General features: G+C 39.2%; 1 protein-coding gene across 1 annotated transcript in view; it reads left to right on the top strand.

Annotated features, from left to right (window-relative positions):
• The window catches only part of NCOA2 (nuclear receptor coactivator 2), a gene marked incomplete at its 3' end in the record, with an annotated part of 59361 nt that extends 38157 nt beyond the window's left edge, over nucleotides 1–21204 (top strand). The window contains exons 10-15 of the mRNA XM_010287063.1: nucleotides 8915–9125; nucleotides 12294–12503; nucleotides 14508–14723; nucleotides 15877–16006; nucleotides 18998–19163; nucleotides 21103–21204. Of these exons, the coding sequence (XP_010285365.1) occupies nucleotides 8915–9125; nucleotides 12294–12503; nucleotides 14508–14723; nucleotides 15877–16006; nucleotides 18998–19163; nucleotides 21103–21204 (1035 nt within the window). The remainder of the gene's footprint in view (nucleotides 1–8914; nucleotides 9126–12293; nucleotides 12504–14507; nucleotides 14724–15876; nucleotides 16007–18997; nucleotides 19164–21102) is intronic.
• Nucleotides 21205–21208: the final 4 nt, after the last annotated feature.

Consider the following 21208-nt stretch of genomic DNA (forward strand, 5'->3'; position numbering starts at 1 on the left):
TTTTCCAGACTTCCTCTAAGAGCAATTTCTTGACACTTCAAGAGGCAGTTACCTTTCTCTTGAAATACAGCCTTCACTCAACTTTCCAGTCGGTGTTAGGAAGTTTGCGATCTGTCTAAAAGAACAGGCTCTGCCTGGGAGGAGATGGGCAAGGCAGGGACTGAACGCTGGGGAACCTTTCCCAGCTGGTAGTCAGACGAAGAGAAAATACTTCTAAGAGTTGGTTAATACTAACCTATTGACAGCTTTTCCCATAGGCTGTTGTTGAACCGCTGTGGGCTAGATGGGCTTTTCACCTAGCCCAGCCTAGCAGCTACGCTTCTTCCATGAAAAGCAAGTTCATGCTCAAGGACAGGAGCTGTTTGAAAGGACCGATACCAACTTTGCATTACTGGTCTTCATGCTATACTTGCTCTGCAAATTGAAATCAAGGCAAACAGACTTTCCTTGTTTCTATGCCAATTAGTGGGTTTTGTTGTTTTGTTTTTTTTACTTGAAAAGTTTTTAAATTCAACCCCAAGTTGCCATGGCCGATGAATTGTTCAGTGCAGAGATTGTGTCTCCTTGTGTAAGGTTATCTGCATTGAATTTTGCATTGCTAATTTCTTTGCATTCTGTGCATGGTTGTTTGTCGCTGTGCTGCACAACATACCAATAAACTGTGTTGTTGGGACCTATGCTCAAAAATGTTATTTCACTGGCCTTCATGCAGAATTCAGTTTCAAAAAGCACCAGGTTCACATCACCCAGAATGTTTCGGTTTTCAGAGCCTTGCAAGAAAAAGCAGAAGCAATTTGCCACTTCAATATTACTGTTTATTTTATTTATAAAATGGGTAATTACAATATCAATTTTAGCATAAGACATTTTCTGGGGAGTTTGTAACTAGCTGGAGTTAATGATCCTTAGCTTTGTCCTATGCTATCAACTCTCCCAGCTGGTCATTAATCCCTAGACAGTGCCCTGTGTGTGAAGCCTTAGTTTGTAAATCATGATCAGATCATACACTGTAAGTGTTCATGACTCTCTCATTCACAGCCATACCTTCACTTTTAAATTATTGTGTATTTTTAATGTGTGGAGTGTGTTTGAGCTTGCTTTTTTTTCTGAATCTATTGTGGTTTTTATCATATGTATAGAAATACATAATTTTTTGTATTTTATACATTATATTTTGAGGCTGAGGAAGGGTAGACAGCATTTTCTTAACCCTAAGTCACAGCATTGGATCTTTTTTTTTTAACTTTGTCCTTTTGACAGTCTCTACCAGTAGACAGTTCTTTCAATAGTGGTTATAACCACAAAACATAGAGGCCAAATATGCCACTACAGTGTGGACACAGCATTGTTAAAATCTCCTAAGGTTACTTTGCTTCTTGTCTTTAAACAGAGTTTGACAGCTACTGCCATTATGTAGGACCAATGGGGGTTTTCAATCCTTCCCATGATTTAGGGGGAAACTGAGCCAAATTACACTAATTTCTACAGGGATTAATCCTCAAACCTGGATGTTAGTTTAGTTTTGAATACAGCTACTATTTTGTAGTGCCTGTAGAGGGAGGGTTTAGATACTCTGTGAGAGCTTATGCTGTGTAACGTTACAAAAACACAGATATCAAGAAATTCACAGCTAAATAGGCAAGAATAAACTATTGTAAAAATATCTAATAGACTGCAATTCCTAGTTCAGATCCTACACTTTGAACTCAATACTGAAGGCAGAGGTCCTTCAGTCCTCAGTGTTTGATACTGGACAAGAACGTAGAATTTGGTAATCACTGAAAAAATCAGGTCTGTCTAAGCAGATCAAAATCATGGCCTTCAAATGCTTTACTCTCCAATAATTAAATTTCTAAAAGAATTAGAATTTAGTCTTTCATGATCTCTGTGGAGTAGGCAAGAAACGGCTTAGGTTGTGAACCCATTTGCAAAGAGCAGGTTTTGTCCCCTCTAGGAGTTAGCTGTCTAGTTCAAGGTAATCCTACGAACTCCTTTTATCATTGATGGAAAAATGAAAAATACTCCAGGATTTTTTTGTCTTATCCTAATGTGTGTCTAAAATAGGGCAGGTAAGCTGCTCCCTGGTGATGTTCCCATTGACTAGTGGTAGCCTAGATGGCTAGTTCAGACTAGCTGACTTACTTTTTCATGACTAAAGATAGGCAAGTTGCGTCTCACCCTAAATGTAAACATGTAACTATAAGACTAACTTTAAAGAAAGAGGCTTCAGTGTCTACAAGCATTTGCCAAGCTTAAGCATCAGAAAATCAGGTCCCCAGTATTATGAACTTTGTAAAGTGAATAGTCTATTCATTTTCTGTTTTCAGGCATCGTGTTTCTGAGGTCAGGGGAGGGATTTGAGGGGGCTGGAGTATGGACTATGGATGTATTGCCTTTTCTTAAAATTTGAAGACAGAGGTTGTGTCCCGGGAGAGAGGGAAGTGGAGGTACAGGAAGATGCAGGAGTTGAGGCTGTTCAGAAAGCCATGAAGAAGTGCAAGAGTCCTGATAAAGTGGTAAGGGCTGAAGTGCTGGGGCTTCCTCAGCGCCAAGGTAAGGATAAGCCAGTGCTGCAGCTGTGATGGAAGGCTGCTGGAGGATGACAGAAGGGCTTTTGTTGCTCCTTTGGTTGTAAATAGAGTTTTAAAACCTACTTAAAATGCAGTGAAACCTGGAGCTAAATAAACAGGAGAAGTCCAATGTGGAGTAGGAGAGGAAATGGTGGGAAATATAAAATATGTAAGCATTTATCTAGCTGAAGGCCAGGCCTTTAAACAAATAACCACTTTACCCCAATTATAAAATCACTGAAAATATTTAGCATCGAAAACTCTTCAGCTTTGGAAGACGGTCTCCCACAGGAAGTGCTTATTGCCTAAATTTAGATCAAAGCTGGAACTATTTAGTACAAGACTAGAACACAGATTCTTGTGCTAAATTCTTCCATCCTCCTGCGTCCTCCCCCAAAAACCCCCCCCCCCCTTCTTCCTCCCGTATGTAAAAATTAGCCGTATGCTTGTGTTACCTATTTTGCAGGTTTATTTAAAACTTCTCCTCCCCAAGGAATGTTGTATTTTTAAGTAATTAGTCACTGGAGTGTGCAGCTTCTCTAGAAGCTGCCGCCGAGCGGCGGTGGGATGGCTTCTGCAAAGGGGATCGGGGTGCTGGGAGGCAGCAGAGCCATTACGTTTTCTCCTTTTACTTTTGGTGTGACTTTCTGAGCAGGAAATGCTTTGAAGTACACCACGGCACTAAAAATAGCAGTCTTCTAGGTAGTGTGTTTAAACATACACTTCTGCAGAGAGCAGCAACTGACAGGAAGCCTTTCTCAAATGGCAGAGAGTATTTCCAGCGCCGCCATACCTTTTTCCCTTCCTTGGTGGGATGATGGTTATCAGGCTCTGTTAGGCTGATTGCTATTCCAGTTACGGCAGCTGTGGGGGAGAGGATGAAAGAGTGCTGCTGGGGAGGTTCAGCGGAGCTTTTCTCACAGCACCAACAGTAGTAGGACTGTTGCTGTCAAACACCGCGAGTGCTCGGAGCGTTCTCCGCTATTGAGAAGGCAAGGCAGCGGAAACACGAGTCCTGGTTTGCTACAGATCTGTTTTATAGGGTGTCCCTCAGCAGCAAGCCCGCCGTCCCTCTCTCTCCCTGCCGGCCCGCTGGCTACTGTGGGCTGCGTGGTGGGACTTCATCCCGCACCTTCCTTCCCTGCGCCCCGCTGTCACGCTCGCTCTTGAAAAACCCCTTCTTGTGCTTCAGGCTGCAGCCAGCACACGCTGCTGCTGGGCAGGAGCAGCCCCTGTGGCGGTCAGCAGGTGGTCAAATCCGACCAGGACTGGGCATCGGCTCGGGGGAAGGAGGGTGAAAGGGTAGGGGGGCATCGGAGAAACGTCATGCGCCGAACACCGTCAGGTATTGCCCTGCGAAAGAAACGCTTCCTTTAGCCGTATTGTTTTGCGCTGCAAAAACTCCTCTGTAAAGTGGGGTCTGGATTATTATATTCATATTACAGACGAAGAAACTGAGATGTAGAAATTTGAATTGGCTTGTTCTCTGAGAAAGCACCTGGCGTAGTGAAGAGTAAAAGCTTTCTCTCCGTAAGTGTGCTCTGCTCTTTTTTAGCCAGCAGGCAATATAGACAGCCTGTTTGTCGGGCAGGCACTTTGCAGTGCCACAGCCTCTACCAGTGCTGTTCCAGAAATCATCTTAAGCATGTACTTTTTTGTCAGAAATTGTTCTGGTGTTCCTGACACACTCTGTCAACTCTGCTGTCTTCTTGCTTTATGTGGAAAGCAATATCTTCCCAATACTAAAAGATTTTCTTTACACATGACCCTCATCTTCCAAAACATATCTCTTGATGTCCAGAATCCATTAAATTAATGAAGGACATTGGTTTCTTCTTGAAATTCTCTCAGATCTTCAGAATGGGGATTCCATTTGCTGAATATCTTTCAACTAGACTTCTGTTTCCAGAAGTTAGTGGCAGATTAGCCTGATAATATAACAGAATTTCTAGGCAATTGCTTGTTTAATGCGGTTACCAGGGAGAAAAAGACTATATGGATTCTACTTCAGGTTTACTTTTTCCTTCTTTTTATAACCCTTTAATTTGCGGCCAGTTTGGAGCAGGGATTTGGTTTTGTTTACCTTTTGTCATCAAACATTTTGCCCATGCTGCAGAGGTAGCTACTGAGCTAACTTGTGGTTTATATCAGGCAGATATAGTTTCAAGTTGTGTCCCCACCAAAAGACATCCTGTTGTAAGGAAAAAGGCCCAGATGCCTCCATCATACGTCATCATAAAAGAAATGTATACGTATGTGAAGTTTGCATTACAGGGTCTCAGTGCAAGCCATGGGCATTGCCCGTGGTGGAAAAGAGATCTCTAGAGAGTTTCAGATCTTGCCAGACTTTGACATAGAAACTTTTGTAAGCCAAACTTCATGTTGAGGTGTAACTGCCTTTCCATAAGCAATTAACACTTCAATCTACCTTCCTCTGCGTGATGGTGCGAAGTGCTTCAAAAGTAGGTACTTTTTCAAATGCATAAGTATTTCTAAGCTCAATTTGTCTTATATTTTCTGGCACTTAGTGTCTATGGACATCAATCTCCATAGTGTTCTATGGAGATTGTTGTAATTGCATTGCTGAGAGATAGCAAAAATATGTGCACGAGAACTTTCTTGTGATGCTTAGCACTTTATCAGGCACTTTTTTTTTAATTCATGACAAATAATTGTTTTACAGGGAGCCTAGGCTGTGCCTTCTATTTACGTAGAGTTCAATTTAGACTATTAACAAAATATATATTTAGAATACAAATAAAAGAAAAATCCCATGAAACTAACCAAGTAAATATTTTAATGCTAGTTTCTGAACATATGGTGCCATTTGAGGGTGAGTCTGGAAAGACTTAGGCTAACATCATAGCTTGGTGTTAATTCTAAATCTATTCTGGAGCTTTTGCAGGAGTTGAGAACCCTCCTCTCATCAAAAAATAAAGATAAAATATTTGATATTGATTATGTTAAGCAAAAAGAGGGAAAGTTATATATTTGTGTTGTTACAATACATCTGTTGTATTTGGCCTTTCTTTGCCACTTCCTGAGAGGAATTAAAAGCATCTTGGGGAGTGCAGTTTTCTGACACATTTGGATCAATATGTTCTTCTCTGGCTTTGTTTTGGGTTTGTTATTTTTTAACATCTGACATTTAAACAAAGAATTGTAGTAGCCAGAATGTTAAAAGAAAAAAAAAAGGAAGAAAAAAAGACACAGAGTCCTGCACAAAACCAAACAAAAAACCCCCTGCAACATATAAAAGTTCCCTTCCCTGTTGTCTCAAATATGTTTAATGAAGGCCATATGTCTTAATTCCCCCAAAGAGCACTGAATCACCCTTCTATAATTTATGATACTCTACATTAGTCTTCTCTGCTGGCTCTTGCAGTCTTCTTGTACCAGATCTCCTAGTGCTCAAAATGCGGCTCCTACAAACATCGCTCACGACTGTCTCTCGGAGCGCCTTTTTAAATCTGCTTATCACCTGGCTGCACAATGATTTAGGCTTCCTGTAATCACACTTGATTCCTCCTGGCTCTGCCTTTTCTTGTTGGCGTGCAGTCCGCCCAACTGTTTCTAAGTGCCTGGAAGGCAGCGAGTCAGCAGCGGGGTTTGTCAAGAGCAGGTAATGTCGGACTAACCCGACTTCCTTCTGCAAGAGGATAGTGGGCTTTTTCGGCATAAGAGAAGCAGCGTACGCCGTGTCTCTTGGTTTGAGTAAGGCTCTTTGGCTCTTATACGCATGGCATTCTCATAAGAGGATTAGAGATGCATGGTCAAGACAAAACTGCTGTGAGTAGGGTAGGAAGCTGTTTGGAAATCCTTACACACAAAGTAGTTATTTCAGGGTTCACTGTCAAAATGGAGATGCTGCAGGAGCTTGTGCAGCATCTAGAGCTGCTCAGTGTTTTAGTTAACCTGAATGACCCAGTGAGAGAATAGAGCGTATGCTTGGTAAAGCTGCATGTGACGCCTGAATGTCTGCAATACATGGGAGGGCAGAATTCCAATTCAGCTGCAACCAGGAGATATGGAGGAAAAATCTTGAGAGAACGTTCAGGGTAAACAAATGCTATTTGTTATAATTAGTCAAGAACAATGTCACAGATTTAAAAAAAAAAAAGGGGGATCAACTGAGTAGATAGGACTTTTTCAGAGCTGTATCTAGGGATCATAGTGAGCACAAGATGAGTGAGAGTCAATAATGTCATGTAATTAACAGAAGTCACAGGCTCTTCTGGAATATGCCATGAGAGTGTACAATGTGTAGAGTATATTTTCTGCTTTACTCAGCGGTTGTAAGGCTCCATGTGAAATCTTGCTCTGGACACGGCACTTCAGCAAGTGTGGATCAAATGAAGACAGTCCACAGGAGCAACGAGAGTAATGAGAGATCTAGCAAACAGGTTATATGCTGAAGAAAATTCAACAAGTTGAGATTGCTTATTAACTTCATCTTAAAACCCAAAAAAGCACATTTTCAAATACAGAAAAGGTTAGAAAAAGAAAGGGGAACACAATTTGTTCTCCAGATTCAAAACATGACAAGAAGGAAGGGCCTGAATTTCAGTGAGGGAGGGTTTGCATTGACGCTGAGGAAAAAAAACTCAAATAGTAAGGATGGCGGAGTGCTGAAACCATTTCCTGGGGGAAGCTGTGTATTTTCTGTTATTGGATGTCATTAAAAAGAGGTTATATGAACTTCTGTAGGGAATGGCATATACTGATTTTGCCTTGAGGCTTTAAATTTCTTCCAGTCCTCTGATCCTGTGATTTCCTAGCATTGTGCTAATAACACCGGCCTCCTGGTCACCCACATGCTGCCTTTTAACGGAGTAAACTCCTTCCTCTTCTGCGCCATATATTTCGATCTGTAAGACTAGGAGGTGATGTAGAAGGAGTAAAGAGTAATGCCTTGTTTATCTGCAGCCAGTCATCCAAAAAGAGTATGTAGAGATGTAACCTTGGGGCATTTTAGCTATCTTTGAATAAAATAGCTGGGCTTCCCAGGAGCAGGTTAGCTGTGGCAGCAGGAGTTAAGTAGGGATTAACGTGCAGTGCTTCCTAGTCAGGCTCTGAGCGCCTCGGTAGGTAGTTTAAAGCCATCTCAGGTATTTCTACATTATCCTGTGATCTGTGGCGTCAGCTCGTTCTCGATAAGTAACGAGTTCACAATGTGACGGTAGGACAAAAAAGAACAGGAAGAATTGTATTTCAGTTGTGTGCATGCTTGTGGTGGTATCTCTCAGTTCCCCATTCTTCATGGCTGGCTGCTCACTCTCTGCCTTTCGTCCGTCATTGCATATTTCCTAACGAAGGCGCTGATTTTGAGTAGGTTTTTGTTATAAATACTCTCATTAAATGTTTCCTGTGCAACCTGGTGGTAACTGAGACTGGACTGCCTGTTGGTAACTATTACCCAGAGTTTTACCCTATTTAAAGGTTTAGGTGCGGAGAATATATTTGTAATAATTTCCAAATTTCGGTCAGAAAGAGATTTTAATTCTGAGGGTTTATAGACAGACCCCCCAAAAATACTGTTGAAAATCAACATTTTTAAGAAAAAGATGCAGGTCAGTATTTATGTTAGTGTAGGGTGAACTTAATTTTTTCCCATCTTTATTTCATTGTAAATTTCTACTGAGTTGAATGTAACTAGATTTCTCTTTTCTTTCTTACTGTAGAGAGGTTATTTTCACTGATTTGGGAAGTTGTGAGCAAAATAAATTCCTAAATCTAGTAAGTAGTTGACAGGTTTTAATTTACAGAACTTCATTGAAATGTATATTTCTTGCCAGTTAACTTACATAGAGTTCCTCAGTGTTAAGGCTTTGAATGTAACAAAGAAAATGCTTATGGGGAATTGTTTTAGCCATGAAGCAACTATTCCATCGTATGCTTTTAATCAAGTCATAAAGAGACTAGAAATATGACTGCTGAAAGGAATATTGGTTATACCCACATAAACCCCCATCTTCATCACCGTTGGATCTCTTCCCCTGCCAAATTATCCCTGCTGTCTGCACCAGTCGCAGAGCGCACAGGGAGAATCTCTCCTTTGCCCAAGGTACAGATTGTGCGGCCGTTTGTACGTCCTGATGCCGGGGTATTGAAGGGGAGCCAGTGCCACACCTGCCTCCCCAAGAGCAAGGCAGATGAGCCCTGGGAACAGTCCTTTTTCAACAGCTTTGTGAGCTTCCTCCACTTGGGGCTTCTTGCAGGAAGCATCCGAAGCCCATGCGGGCATGACAGTTGCGGGCTGCGTGGCTCGGCGCGAGCAGGACGCCGACAGCAGGCGAGCAGCGACGTGTACTGTGGGTTTGTGTTTGTTTTTTTTTTTATTGCAGCCAGGCAGTGAATTGGATAACTTGGAGGAGATTCTGGATGACCTGCAGAACAGCCAGTTACCGCAGCTTTTCCCAGATAGCCGCCCAGGCGCGCCAGCGGGCTCGGTCGACAAGCAAGCCATCATCAATGACCTCATGCAGCTCACCAGTGACAGCAGCCCCGGCGCAGCTGTGGCCACCCAGAAACCAGCAATGAGGATTTCACAGAGCAGTGAGTTCACCTTCCACGCGTGTGTCGGCAAAGCTTGCGAACCCCCAGAGCAGCAGTCGTGGGGGTCCCAGGGTCGTCCGGGGAGGAACAGGGCAGCTCCTTGTCCTGGTCTGGCCTTGCGTGATGACATAGCGCCATCTGCGGTCGTCCCGTTTCGAAACACGTGTGGAGGTTATGTCCAATTCACACAGAACCCTGGAAGTCCGTGCCCTCCGAGGAGTTTCAGGGGGTACCCTCAAAATAGATGAACCGTCCCTAGCTGTGGTTATAGGTGATGCTGCTGTTGCGGGGGCTTTGGCACGGAGAGCGCGTGCGTTTTGCTCTGATGCAGATCGCTCCTTTCTGGCAGCCCTTTCAGTAAAAGGGGTGAGAGAGGCTATTCTAAGCATGAAGGAGAGTTGTCTTCTAAAACCACAAGATTAATAGAAATGCCCAGGTTTAATTTGAAATTATGGCTTTTAAATGAGTCACTTCTGGCTGACAGTGTTCCTTAACTTTACTAATTAACTTGCAAATCAGCACTGAAATCTTAGTCCTCCACCATAGAATAATGGAAAGCGAGCAAGACAGGAGTCTTATCAGCTACAAATGTTGAAGAAAATAGCAAAAAAAGCCACTGCTTCATTTTTTTAATCCTCTTGGCTAGGGTAGCAGCGTCTATTTACTTCCTTAAATGTACGCTGGGGTTTTTTTATAAAATATAGGGCTTAGGTAATATTTTTAGCTGTTCTGATGATACTAGAACAACACCATGCCACTTTCAAATGAACTCTAATTATTACTTAGAAATGTTTAAACAAACATTAATATTACTGTTAATAATAAATATTAAAGTTTAAATTCATCTTAAAACCACTACATATCCTTAAATTATCATTTGTTATCAGTGTTGTTCAGAGAAAGATGCTTGGATTTAATGTACTCATTTTTGTAAGTATGGGGGTACTAACTGCAGCAGCACATAAGTCAGAAGGAAATCTCTGTGCATCTGAAATCTTTAGCATATTCTTTCTGAAACAAGGTCTGGTGGTTCCCTTCACTAACCTTTTGGCCTTCCAGAGTTAACCTAGCTTTAAATCTGCTTTCAAAGCTACTGGCAGTACAGTAACTGTATCATTGTAAATGAGAGTGTCTTGGTGGTTAGCTGCAGTTCTGTAAAAGCAGCATCTTGTTTCCCATGTACATTTAAACCCTAAAACTTAAAACTTTTTTCCTGCAGCTCAGTCCCCAATCTGTGCCCGATTCCCCTAGGGAACTCTGCCTTGTTTTCAGCAGAACAGCATACAGAAAACAGGTGCACAGAAATAGTGAGTGGCATCTCATATGCTCACGGAAAAGCAGTGTCAAATGAATGTCAGATCATATACAATTCCAAAAGAGGTTTGGGGTTCTTAAATTTTTTTCTGAGGAAATAACCAGCTTTCATTTTACAGGTTTTACATGAAAATCATTAAAATATTTTTATCTGTTTAAAAAAAAACAACAACAAAAAAAAACCCCAAAAAACCAAAAAAACACACACAAAAAACTTGAAAGCTGCTAGATTTGCCAGATTGCTGGAGTTTGTTGCATGAGGGACAGGGAGCCTCCTTCGGTCCCATCCTGACCAAGAGTAGAATATGTGATCTGAGCACCATCACATCTCATCAACTGTGTTGTTATTTTGTGCTGCAGCTTTCCTTTTTGGAGGATCAGTGGGTGCTGGCAAAGCTACCCATATAATAACTTACTCATCTATGTGATTTTTCAAACTTCTGGGGCAAACTGTTCTGAAACTGTCACTGAAGTTTGGTTTTGGTTCAATCCTTACACTTTATGATGACCCTAAGCTCGGGAAGGTCTTTTTTGTCTGATAAGTATGGGTTTTTTTGCTTGTTTGAACAGACAATCAAGGTAAAATTTTGATCTCATGGTTAGGAATTAGGTGTGTGTGATGTGATGTATTTCCTATACACGCATATAAGCAAATTCACCTGGCAGAGAACTTATATTAAAAAAATAAATAAATACTGTGAGTTCCTGTAGTCTGGTTTTATAAAATAAGAAGAAAAGTCAGAGACCTTTGTAATAAGATGCTTCTGTACTTTTAACAAGCTTAATAAACCTCATCTAAGTTCTCAAATTCAAAAGTATCACTACTTTGATCTAAAATAAGAAAGAAGTTCTTTGTAATGTGGTGAATATAAAAATGCAGAAGTCAGTTTAAAGATGCTGATATATCAGAGACTCTCCATGGGGAAGCTATCAGGAAGTATTGCAGATCATAATTTCACAAAAATGGTTAATTTATTTGGATGTATTTTGCTGGTATGATTGGCAATTGAATCATAGGCACAAGGTCAGTCTCTGATTCATGTTTGAGAACTAGTTGTGCGCACAGGGGATGCTTTCGTGCATTGGAACGTTGCCCAAAGACCAGCTGAGCCAGATGTTTGCCAGTCATGATCTGAAGCTCGGTTTTCTGAGACAGTCTGCAGTTTTCTTTGCAGAGGCTTATTTTAAGAGCACAAAACACCTCAGCAGAAGAAAATGGTTACGTAAAGGTGGCAGTAGCCATCAAGCATGGTTCTGTTTACCAGAATATTATGGTGGCTCTAATTCTGGACCGTTTATTTGTTGTTGCTGAATCATGGAAGTATTTCCTTTTATTAATGACAAAAAAAAGGTTTAAAAAAAAATTAAGAGGGAGATGTAGAAATGGGGCTACAGGATCTGATATAGAGTCAAGCTGGCCTTAATTTTGGTAACTTCTTCAGGGGCACAGCTTATGCTGGAAAATTTTCAAAACTGAGATAATTCCTAACAATCTGCCTCAGGCTGACATCTGCATGCAATTACAGCCCTACTAGGTATAAGATTAATTGGCAGTAGTATGCACATCACATAATGATATATTTTGCTGTAGTGGCTCTTCTGTCAGTTAAATTGGACCATTTAAAGTTTTAAAAATATATGTCATCTCTGTTTTAGTGTCAGAATGTTCCATTTTGAAATTTACATAAAAAGTGTCAAGAAGGGGTGTTTCTCAGACAGATATGGAGTGGGTAAATTATGCAGCATTAGATAGCTCAGCCCAAGAGCTTAAAGTGTGTTTGGGTTCTTTTTTTTTTTTAACAAGTAAAGTTTCCATTCTGTAACTTTGCGTTTTCCTTTGCTCCTCCTGTCTAGCTTTTAATAACCCACGAGCAGGGCAACTGGGCAGGTTATTACCAAACCAGAATTTACCACTTGACATCACACTGCAGAACCCAACAGGTGCAGGAACTTTCCCACCCATAAGAACGAGTAGCCCCTATTCAGTGATACCTCAGCCAGGACTGATGGGCAGGAATGAAGGGATGATAGGAAGTCAAGGAACTTTGGGCAACAGTAGCACAGGTAAGATGACTTTCCATTCTTTTAAATATACTTGAGTAGCAGACCTACAGCATGTGTAACTTAATGTTGGAGTTATTACAAGTACAGGTTATTGTAACTACTTTCCAAAGAAAGTCTGGGAAAAATCACTTTTTGTGGGCTGCTACATATTGGCATATTTATTTTGAAATTCTGTTTCTGCGTATTTTTAGTCCTGCTCTTTATGCACTGTTTCTCACCTGCCTGAAAACTTCTAGATGAACATACTGTGTTGGCAGTTAGAGTTTGTTCGCATCAAAGTTCCAGATTCAGCTGAGGCTTAGATAGGTAAAGATCCAATCTTTCTGCCTCAAAAAAGCAAATAAATGAACCACTGCTCTGTACAGGGAGTTCACTCAAAACAAAACTGTGGGCAGTACTGCTGCCCTTATGATGTGTATCTCTACAGGCCTTGGTTTTGCCTTGCATTATTATCCTTTGTTTATTAGCCTTAGTTCTCATTTTAAGTTAAAGAAATGCTAATGTTTTGGTCATTTTCTGAAACATAAACTTTTTGAGAACCATCAGTGTTGCAGTGGTGTTACCTCTTGTCATGGATTATGCCTGAACTGTGGTGCATTGGTAGTACAAAGAGATCATAGCGGGTTTCACAAGAAAAGTCTGGCTGGTTGACTTATTTTGACTGGTACATACTATGAGACGGTCCAAGTGTGCAACAACTCCTAAAAACTCCGAGTAAATAAACAGGTATTGTAAGTCCTTTCAGCTGGCTATTCACTGTCAAATTTTTATATTTAGTTTGCATCAGTATTAAAAAAGACATGCTGCCAGACACTGAAATGTCCTATTTAAGCAGTTTAGAGGTCAACTTGTAGGCTTTCAAGTGTCCTGTTACTTTTATGTTCTGTATACATATTAGAGGATGTTATTCATCATCTGTATACAAGTTAGAGAGTATTTATTATCTGTGTTCCTGCCATTTGCTCTAGCACACCACATATTTCAGCTGATAGAATATGTACACAAATAGAACAAACCTGAGAATGTAACACTGAAGCAAATTTTGTATAGCAGCTGAAACAATGACCCTCTTCAGAGGGTTTTTCTCCTTGGTTATATATCACCAAATAATTGAACTGACGAATAATAATTATTTGTGTGGCTTTTAGTATTTATTTAAGGATGTTACAAAATGCAACTGGAGAGACCAGTAGTCCAGTCTGAAATCAGTATTTTGCCTGCTCTCTTGACTGTATAAAATGGAAATGTATTAATACCATGAATGTAGGTCTTCGGGTTTTGGGGGTTTTTGTGTTGGGGTTTTTTTTGGCTACTGTAAGAGTGTAGTACTCTATATATTCCAAGTGTAAATAAACTGTATCAGTTGTTTACAGTAGATGTAGGAGGACTTCCCCTAAAATAACGGTAATGAACTTCAGCATCTATCGGAAAGTTCCTGTGAGTAATTTCCCTGTACTGTATATTGGTTCAAAATTGTCTGGGTGAGCCTTGAAGCTAAGCAGGCTCTAGGTTCTGAACGAAAGGACTCACCAAAAGATATCTGCAGAATGCGCATTTAAATTTAATCCTTCTAATTTGTAAGCCTATGTAGCGATAACACGTTGCTACTCGAGTCTTCATTCTCACTTAGCGCTTGGAAAGTAAAGCACTGACACGCACATCAGCAAACGTGATTCATTTCCTGAGGAAGGAAGTCAAGGCTATCCACACACCCTCGGCACCTGTTGCAGACTACATGTGGGAACACTTACTCTGAACAGCGTTTCGGAAATGATAAAAGGATCCTCCTCATGTAAAATGTATAATAATCTCCAGTCCCTTGACTAAGCAGCGTAAGACATCATTCTGTAGCTTTGCACATCTGGACAGCCAGTTGTGGTATAATGTGCTTTGAGTGAAACTACTGCATTTTCGTTACTAAAAATGCAGCTCATCAGGCAGTGGTGATGGTAAAGCGGTTCTGAATCATGTGCTGGCACCCAAGTCTGTTTGGCTTTTGTGCAGGAATGATCGGTGGCAGTGCCCCTCGGCCTGCCATGACATCTGGAGATTGGGGAAGCCAGGCTCCTGCCGCGAGGGTGACCTGCGCGCCCACAGCTACTGCCATGAACAGGTCGGTGCAAGCAGGCATGATCCGCAACCCCACGGCCAGCATCCCCTTGAGACCCAGCAACCAGCCTGGCCCAAGGCAGATGCTTCCATCTCAGGTCATGAATATGGGTAAGTCAGGGCACCTGTGAAGTTGTGCTTTTTGGCATGGGCTGGATTGTTGAAGATGAAGTATCAAAAAAAAAAAAAAAAAAAAAAAAAAAAAAAAAAAAAAAAAAAAAAAAAAAAAAAAAAAAAAAAAAAAAAAAAAAAAAAAAAAAAAAAAAAAAAAAAAAAAAAAAAAAAAAAAAAAAAAAAAAAAAAAAAAAAAAAAAAAAAAAAAAAAAAAAAAAAAAAAAAAAAAAAAAAAAAAAAAAAAAAAAAAAAAAAAAAAAAAAAAAAAAAAAAAAAAAAAAAAAAAAAAAAAAAAAAAAAAAAAAAAAAAAAAAAAAAAAAAAAAAAAAAAAAAAAAAAAAAAAAAAAAAAAAAAAAAAAAAAAAAAAAAAAAAAAAAAAAAAAAAAAAAAAAAAAAAAAAAAAAAAAAAAAAAAAAAAAAAAAAAAAAAAAAAAAAAAAAAAAAAAAAAAAAAAAAAAAAAAAAAAAAAAAAAAAAAAAAAAAAAAAAAAAAAAAAAAAAAAAAAAAAAAAAAAAAAAAAAAAAAAAAAAAAAAAAAAAAAAAAAAAAAAAAAAAAAAAAAAAAAAAAAAAAACAAAAAACAAAAAAAAAAACAGTCACTTCAAGTATAGGTTTGATAAGAACTGTATTCCACAGTGAAAATTTCCTTTGGAAGTGGGAAGGAAGGTGTGTAAAACACTACCTTCTAATGCATGTGTTGATGCGAACAATTCCCGCTACTCTGTAGCTCCACAGTGGTGTGGCCAAAAAAAGAGAATCTGAAGTTGCTCTTGTTTTTAAATACTGTGTGGGGTGTTAAGAGGAAATGCTGGAAATGTCACCATTGTTCTTGCTCACTTTTAAAGCAAGTAAGTTAGGATATTGATTGTATATACTGTCCTTTTCTTATGCTTATCTGACTAATTTTTTGCATCTATGCTGTCGTATCTGCTGTTTCATGGGTTTGAACCACGTTTGGAGTTCTCATGTTAATTTTCTCAAATTTTAAAAGTCATTTTTAACAAAAAATTCATGGTGCTTTTAAGTGTAACGTTACTGAAGTCTTAATGGGTTTGTTTGCTTTTACTGTAAATGGATAATTCAATGGAAAGAATTAACAGGAAAGTAGATTCTTTTCACAAAAGTTACATGGTTATTTTTCCTTTATTAGGGCCATCCGAATTGGAGATGAACATAGGAGGACCTCAGTATAGCCAACAACAGGCACCTCCAAATCAGACTGCACCATGGCCAGACAGCATCTTGCCTATAGATCAGGCAACTTTTGGTGGTCAGAACAGGTGAGTCTTGCTGTCACATCAAAACACGGGGAGGTTTTACAGGCCTGCATTTTATACGCCTCACGGAAACAAAGCCCTACGTAAAAATATTCACCAAATGTATATCAATTTAATGCTTGGTAGTATTTTATACTCGTGAAATGTATACATGTTCAAGTACTACTTATAAATGCTCTCTTTGCCATTTAATGTGTTGGAAGAATTGGAAGTTCTGTATCACAGTGAACGCTGCCAGTGATTCAGGTAGTAGCACCATTTTCGCCTCTCGAGCGTTAATAGCAGCATGATTCTGTCTGGTTTTGCTGGTTTTATTGTTAACAACTATACTTAACACTAAATGTGGAGACTTGCCAGAGCCCTTGCAGTTATAACATAGCTGTCTTTTCCTGCAGCGGGGTAGCGTTAGCGTTCTAAGAAGTGCAGCACATTGTTAACTTCTGTTTTGTTTGGGGTTTTTTTAATTGTCCTAAATTCTGTAAAAGGCGAGGAAGGTAAGATGAAGTGAAAAGGAAGTAGCCTTTTCCTTGAAGTTAGCTCCTTCTCAGGTATCCAGAACCACAGGTTGATCACAACTTGTTAACTCATATGTAATGTATTAACTTTGTTCATTATTAAGACGTTTAAATTATGCCATAATTATGAAAAGCATTTTACACTTCCTAAAAAAGAGCCGTGTCTTCTCCAAAAAGTTTGCAGCTTACATTAGAGAAACTATATACATATGGACTGTATAAGTGATACAAAATGGACAAATAAGTGAAAAATGTTAAAATACTTTGAACTGCATACATTAGAATATCTTTCAATAGTAAATGGGGGGAGTGCTGACAAGAAAATTAAGAGAACACAGTTGGAAAAAAGTGTGTTTCAAGAAAGGTTAATCTTCTGACTACGTTCTCTTAATTTTCATTGCAAAAGGATATCCAAAAGTTTTAGCTGTGAATGTAAGTGTGGCATTTTCTCAGTTACTTCTGTAACTTTTTCATGCTTTTCAAGATGTTTCCTGGTGCTAATTCTCCCCCAGTGTCAATATGCCGAAAGCACTGTTTGCATAACTTAATTATTCACTTCAAAAATGACACTGTAAAATAAAATACAGGGCCATGTTTGGTTAACGAGCCAGGCAGATAATTCTTCCATTTTGTTACCTTTGCATTTCTTATAATTTCCTCATAGCTGAAGATGGTGAAAAAATTTTCCCGTTCCATTGCATCTAGAAGTAATTATATTTTGACCATTTACACCCAAACAGATATTATGAATTGTTTGGTGCTGCCCTTTCTTATTTTATTAACCCCTGGGATTTGTATTTTTATAACCTGATTATCATCATGAGTATTAAATTCTATAAAAGTTAATTGGTGAGTAAAAATAATTATTTTAGAGACAAACATTATCATTGTCATATATGAAAGAAATCAGGAAAAAACTAAGTAATTGTCATTGTTTAACATACAGAATTTGACAAATGTTTTAAATTTTTTCTTATCGTGCCCATTTACAATTTGAGGGAGGTTTTTTGGCTTATTTTTCCAGCTCATAGATCCCTTCTTATATATCCCTTCTTATTTAAAGTCTGCAGGCAATTTGATTCAGAGGGTTTTGGGTTTTTTTCTTTTTTGCTCTTCCCTTTTACTGATTTATAATTCCATCTGTGAGAGTTACAGAAACTTCTGTATATATGAGATTGATTAATATTTTGCAATGGTTTAAAGGTACGTCATATATGTAAAAAGTCCAGGATGTAATTAAAAAGAATATGTTTTTGTTAGTTTTCCTGCTTGCCATCCTTTGGTTTTTAGGTGTATAGCCTGACGATGCAGCTCTTCCCTTCTGCTCAGCTTTGACATAGAGATTAGACTTCCATGGCAACCATATATCTCGTTATGGAAACTAACTACACAAACATGTTTCTTTGTTTTTCCAAACAGACATGTAAAAAGGGTTCATATACAGTGCTGCTTCCTCCCTCCATGTGTGACAGCTTTTGTTGTCGCTGAGTAATTATCTGGGATGAGACTCTGCCATGATGTGCATACAGTAGCTGCCCTTGCTTGACAGAGTGCTTTGCTCTTTGTGTTTTCTATTGTAGTCTTGTAGTGTTGTACCTGAAGTAGGGCTCGTGTGTGAACTCCACAAAACAAAAATATGTCATTTGGCTGCAGATAAGGTGTTACTTCAGATTTCGTTTGTTTATCAGTAAGTTTTATCCTTTGGGTTGGGAATAAACCTTTTTTCTGCCTTCGTAACTGTGACTGTGCTTTGCATACAAATTCAGGGCTGCGGTAAGGAGGATTTATAGAGCCAGCACACTTGCCTGACAGTATCCAAATTCTTGCTGACACCCTTCTGAGGCACATAACCAAGTGCATAAACTGGCACCCAAGTGTGCAATTCCACAAGATGGGCTGAGCTGATGCAGTGTTTTGCTGCAAACAAACAGGGGAATGTCCTTTTCTCCCTGCTCCCTCATGCTTCTGCACAGCTCTTCCAGATGTTCGGTTTGTGCCAGCTCAGATAATCCTCGGACCCCTCTGCGGCCTCTTCGGCTCGCTTAGTCTGATAGAAAACCGGTTAAGAAGAGTGCCTATGGAAATGAGTTCTTCTATTTGTGATAGTATACTTAATCTAACGTCTAAAATTCAAAACTACAATTAGCTGTCTGTGTTCGTTGGCTATATTCTATACTGATTTCTCTGCTCCTCTGTTGACCCTGTAATATGAAATCAGCACTCAAGCATACCTTTGGTGTGCTTCCCGACTTGTCGGATGCCCCGTGCTTGTAGGATCTTGACAGGCATTAATCACGCTATTAGCACGTTATTTCTTTGGGTAGCATATCTTTCATCCAGAATAATTTTCTGAACGAAATTGGCAGCAATTAAAATAATTTCTGCCTCCACTTGTTAGTTCAATTTGAGTACTAATCCTGTGATGTTATTTCTTGTTTTTCAGCAGCTGTTTACCAACGCTGTATTCATGTTTTCACAGGCAACCGTTTGGCAGCTCACCAGATGATCTCTTGTGTAATCATCCTTCATCAGAGTCACCAAGTGATGAGGGTGCTCTCCTGGATCAGCTTTACATGGCATTAAGGAATTTCGATGGTTTAGAAGAAATCGACAGGGCTCTAGGAATACCAGAACTAGTTAGCCAGGTATACTGGATGTTGCACTGCATGTTTTGGGTACTGCCTTTAAAGGGTATGTTGTCAAGATGGAGGTGAAATGTGTTGTTGAAGAAGCGGATTATAAAACACTTCTTGCAAGTTAGGACGGAGTTACATATTTTGGTGGAAGTCCGTTTAATGGCTCAGTGTCACCTGAAAAGCTTCCTTCAGCCCCAGGTTTAGTCTTCCTTCCTCTTCCCTGCCACCCTCGTCTAGCTCTCCTCCTTCTGACCTGTGCTGAACCATTTTGCTTTATGCAACTAACCTGACCAAAAACCAAAAAATTAACAGGCCTCGGCTTATCTGATGGTCAGAGGAGCGACTCTCTGTGGCAGAAAGGTAAGATCACAGCCAGCAACAGGGTATTGGAAAGAAGAAGAAAAGAAGATAAAGACATAAGAACAAAGGAGCAGGATCAAGGCCTTTCTGTGACGGGGGAAACAAGCTTTTGGATGAGCAAACCTGTAACGTGTAATTTCACCTGTAGTTTTTCCCTTAGTTGATTAATGTGTATTAAGGGACGAGTTTCACTTGAAGCATCTGATTTCATTCTAAGCACTTAAAACTGTAATTTTCTTAAAAATTACAAACACGCTTCATAAACTTTACAGCATGAAATTGTTCTATTCTTTTTCATCCATTTTTTCACCACAGTAATTTTTGTTGGCTTCCAGTTGATTCTTGTCCATTTCATTCTTATATGGTGCAAAAAAAATGTGGTAAAAGTAAAAAAATGTTTTGGGGAAAAGTTCTTGATGTTTCTGGCATCAAAATTGTATTTCCAAAAACAGCTGTATGTGTCTCTATAACGATTTAGTATTCTCAGAGGAGCCTAGAACACCCATTTCAGTTCTCAGCACTCATCAGCATCCTAAGCATAACTTCTGAACTAGCTCTGCATTGTAGATGTGAAATAGGACCAATGAAATCCTCCTTTGAACATGAGAAAACTGTCTCCAAGCCTGTTTGGTACAACACAGAACTGTTAAGCTGGACTTATAACTTATTAGTGAACTTAACTTTTGCAGTGTGAAACTTTCTGCAATATTACCTAGCTTTTGGAATACCACCATTAATACGATTTTTTTCTTTCAAGCCAAGTGGTAAATATATTTCTATTTTAATTAATATCTCAGTGGAAACAGTTGAAGAATTTTGCAGATAAGAGAACTGTCACATTTTAGAACATGTTTTTTAAAATATCCATCAAACATTTTAGAGGATCTTAAAGTCTGTCGTTCATGAGGGCACTGAAATTTAGATTAACTTAATTTCCAAGGTCAGTGTGGAATAAGCTATAAAAATATTCTGGCTAGAGCAAATATTAGGGGAGTATCTAGAGTGGAATTTAGAATCGTGTTAGTTTTTTTATGCTAATCGGTAATCAGTTTGTGCGAAAGTGCCCTGAAAGAACTGGCACTCTGTTCACATTAGCTTCTGTAATGGCTTCAGGCTTCTTTATTTGAAGTCATTACTTTGTTTAAAGATACTGATAAAAATCTACTTTCTTATCCTTATTCATTTGTAACGTCTTTGAATTTATCTCAGATTCAATGGCAAAAATATGCTGGCATCACTTCGTTTACAGATTTTGATATAGCATTTTTCATTGCAGGTTTTTATTCGTTAGCAGAATGATACGATGGCTATGTTAAGAACGTGACAAAGATTGTGGGTCTTTGATTTTAAAAAAAAAAAGAAAAGAGGAGGAATTTGTCTCCATGAGTATGTTTTGACACTCAAAAGTACAATTCTGTTTATTTTTAAGTTTTATATTTAAGTAAAGAAAATTTATGTAGTTTTCTTTCGAAAAACGTTCCCATCGTTTGAAAAACGATGGTTTTGCAGAGTGGCTGTACTAGTCTGGTATAATCCGACGAAAAGCCGTGTCCCACCGACTGTTCCTGTCGTTCATGTACTTCTGCAGAGCCAAGCTGTCGACCCGGAGACCTTCCCCAGCCAGGAGTCGAGCATCCTGATGGAGCAGAAGGCCCCGGTGTTCTCGCAGCAGTATGCGGCGCAGGCTCCCATGG

Source organism: Phaethon lepturus, unplaced genomic scaffold (assembly GCF_000687285.1).
Source record: "Phaethon lepturus isolate BGI_N335 unplaced genomic scaffold, ASM68728v1 scaffold18365, whole genome shotgun sequence".
Lineage (NCBI taxonomy): Eukaryota > Metazoa > Chordata > Aves > Phaethontiformes > Phaethontidae > Phaethon > Phaethon lepturus.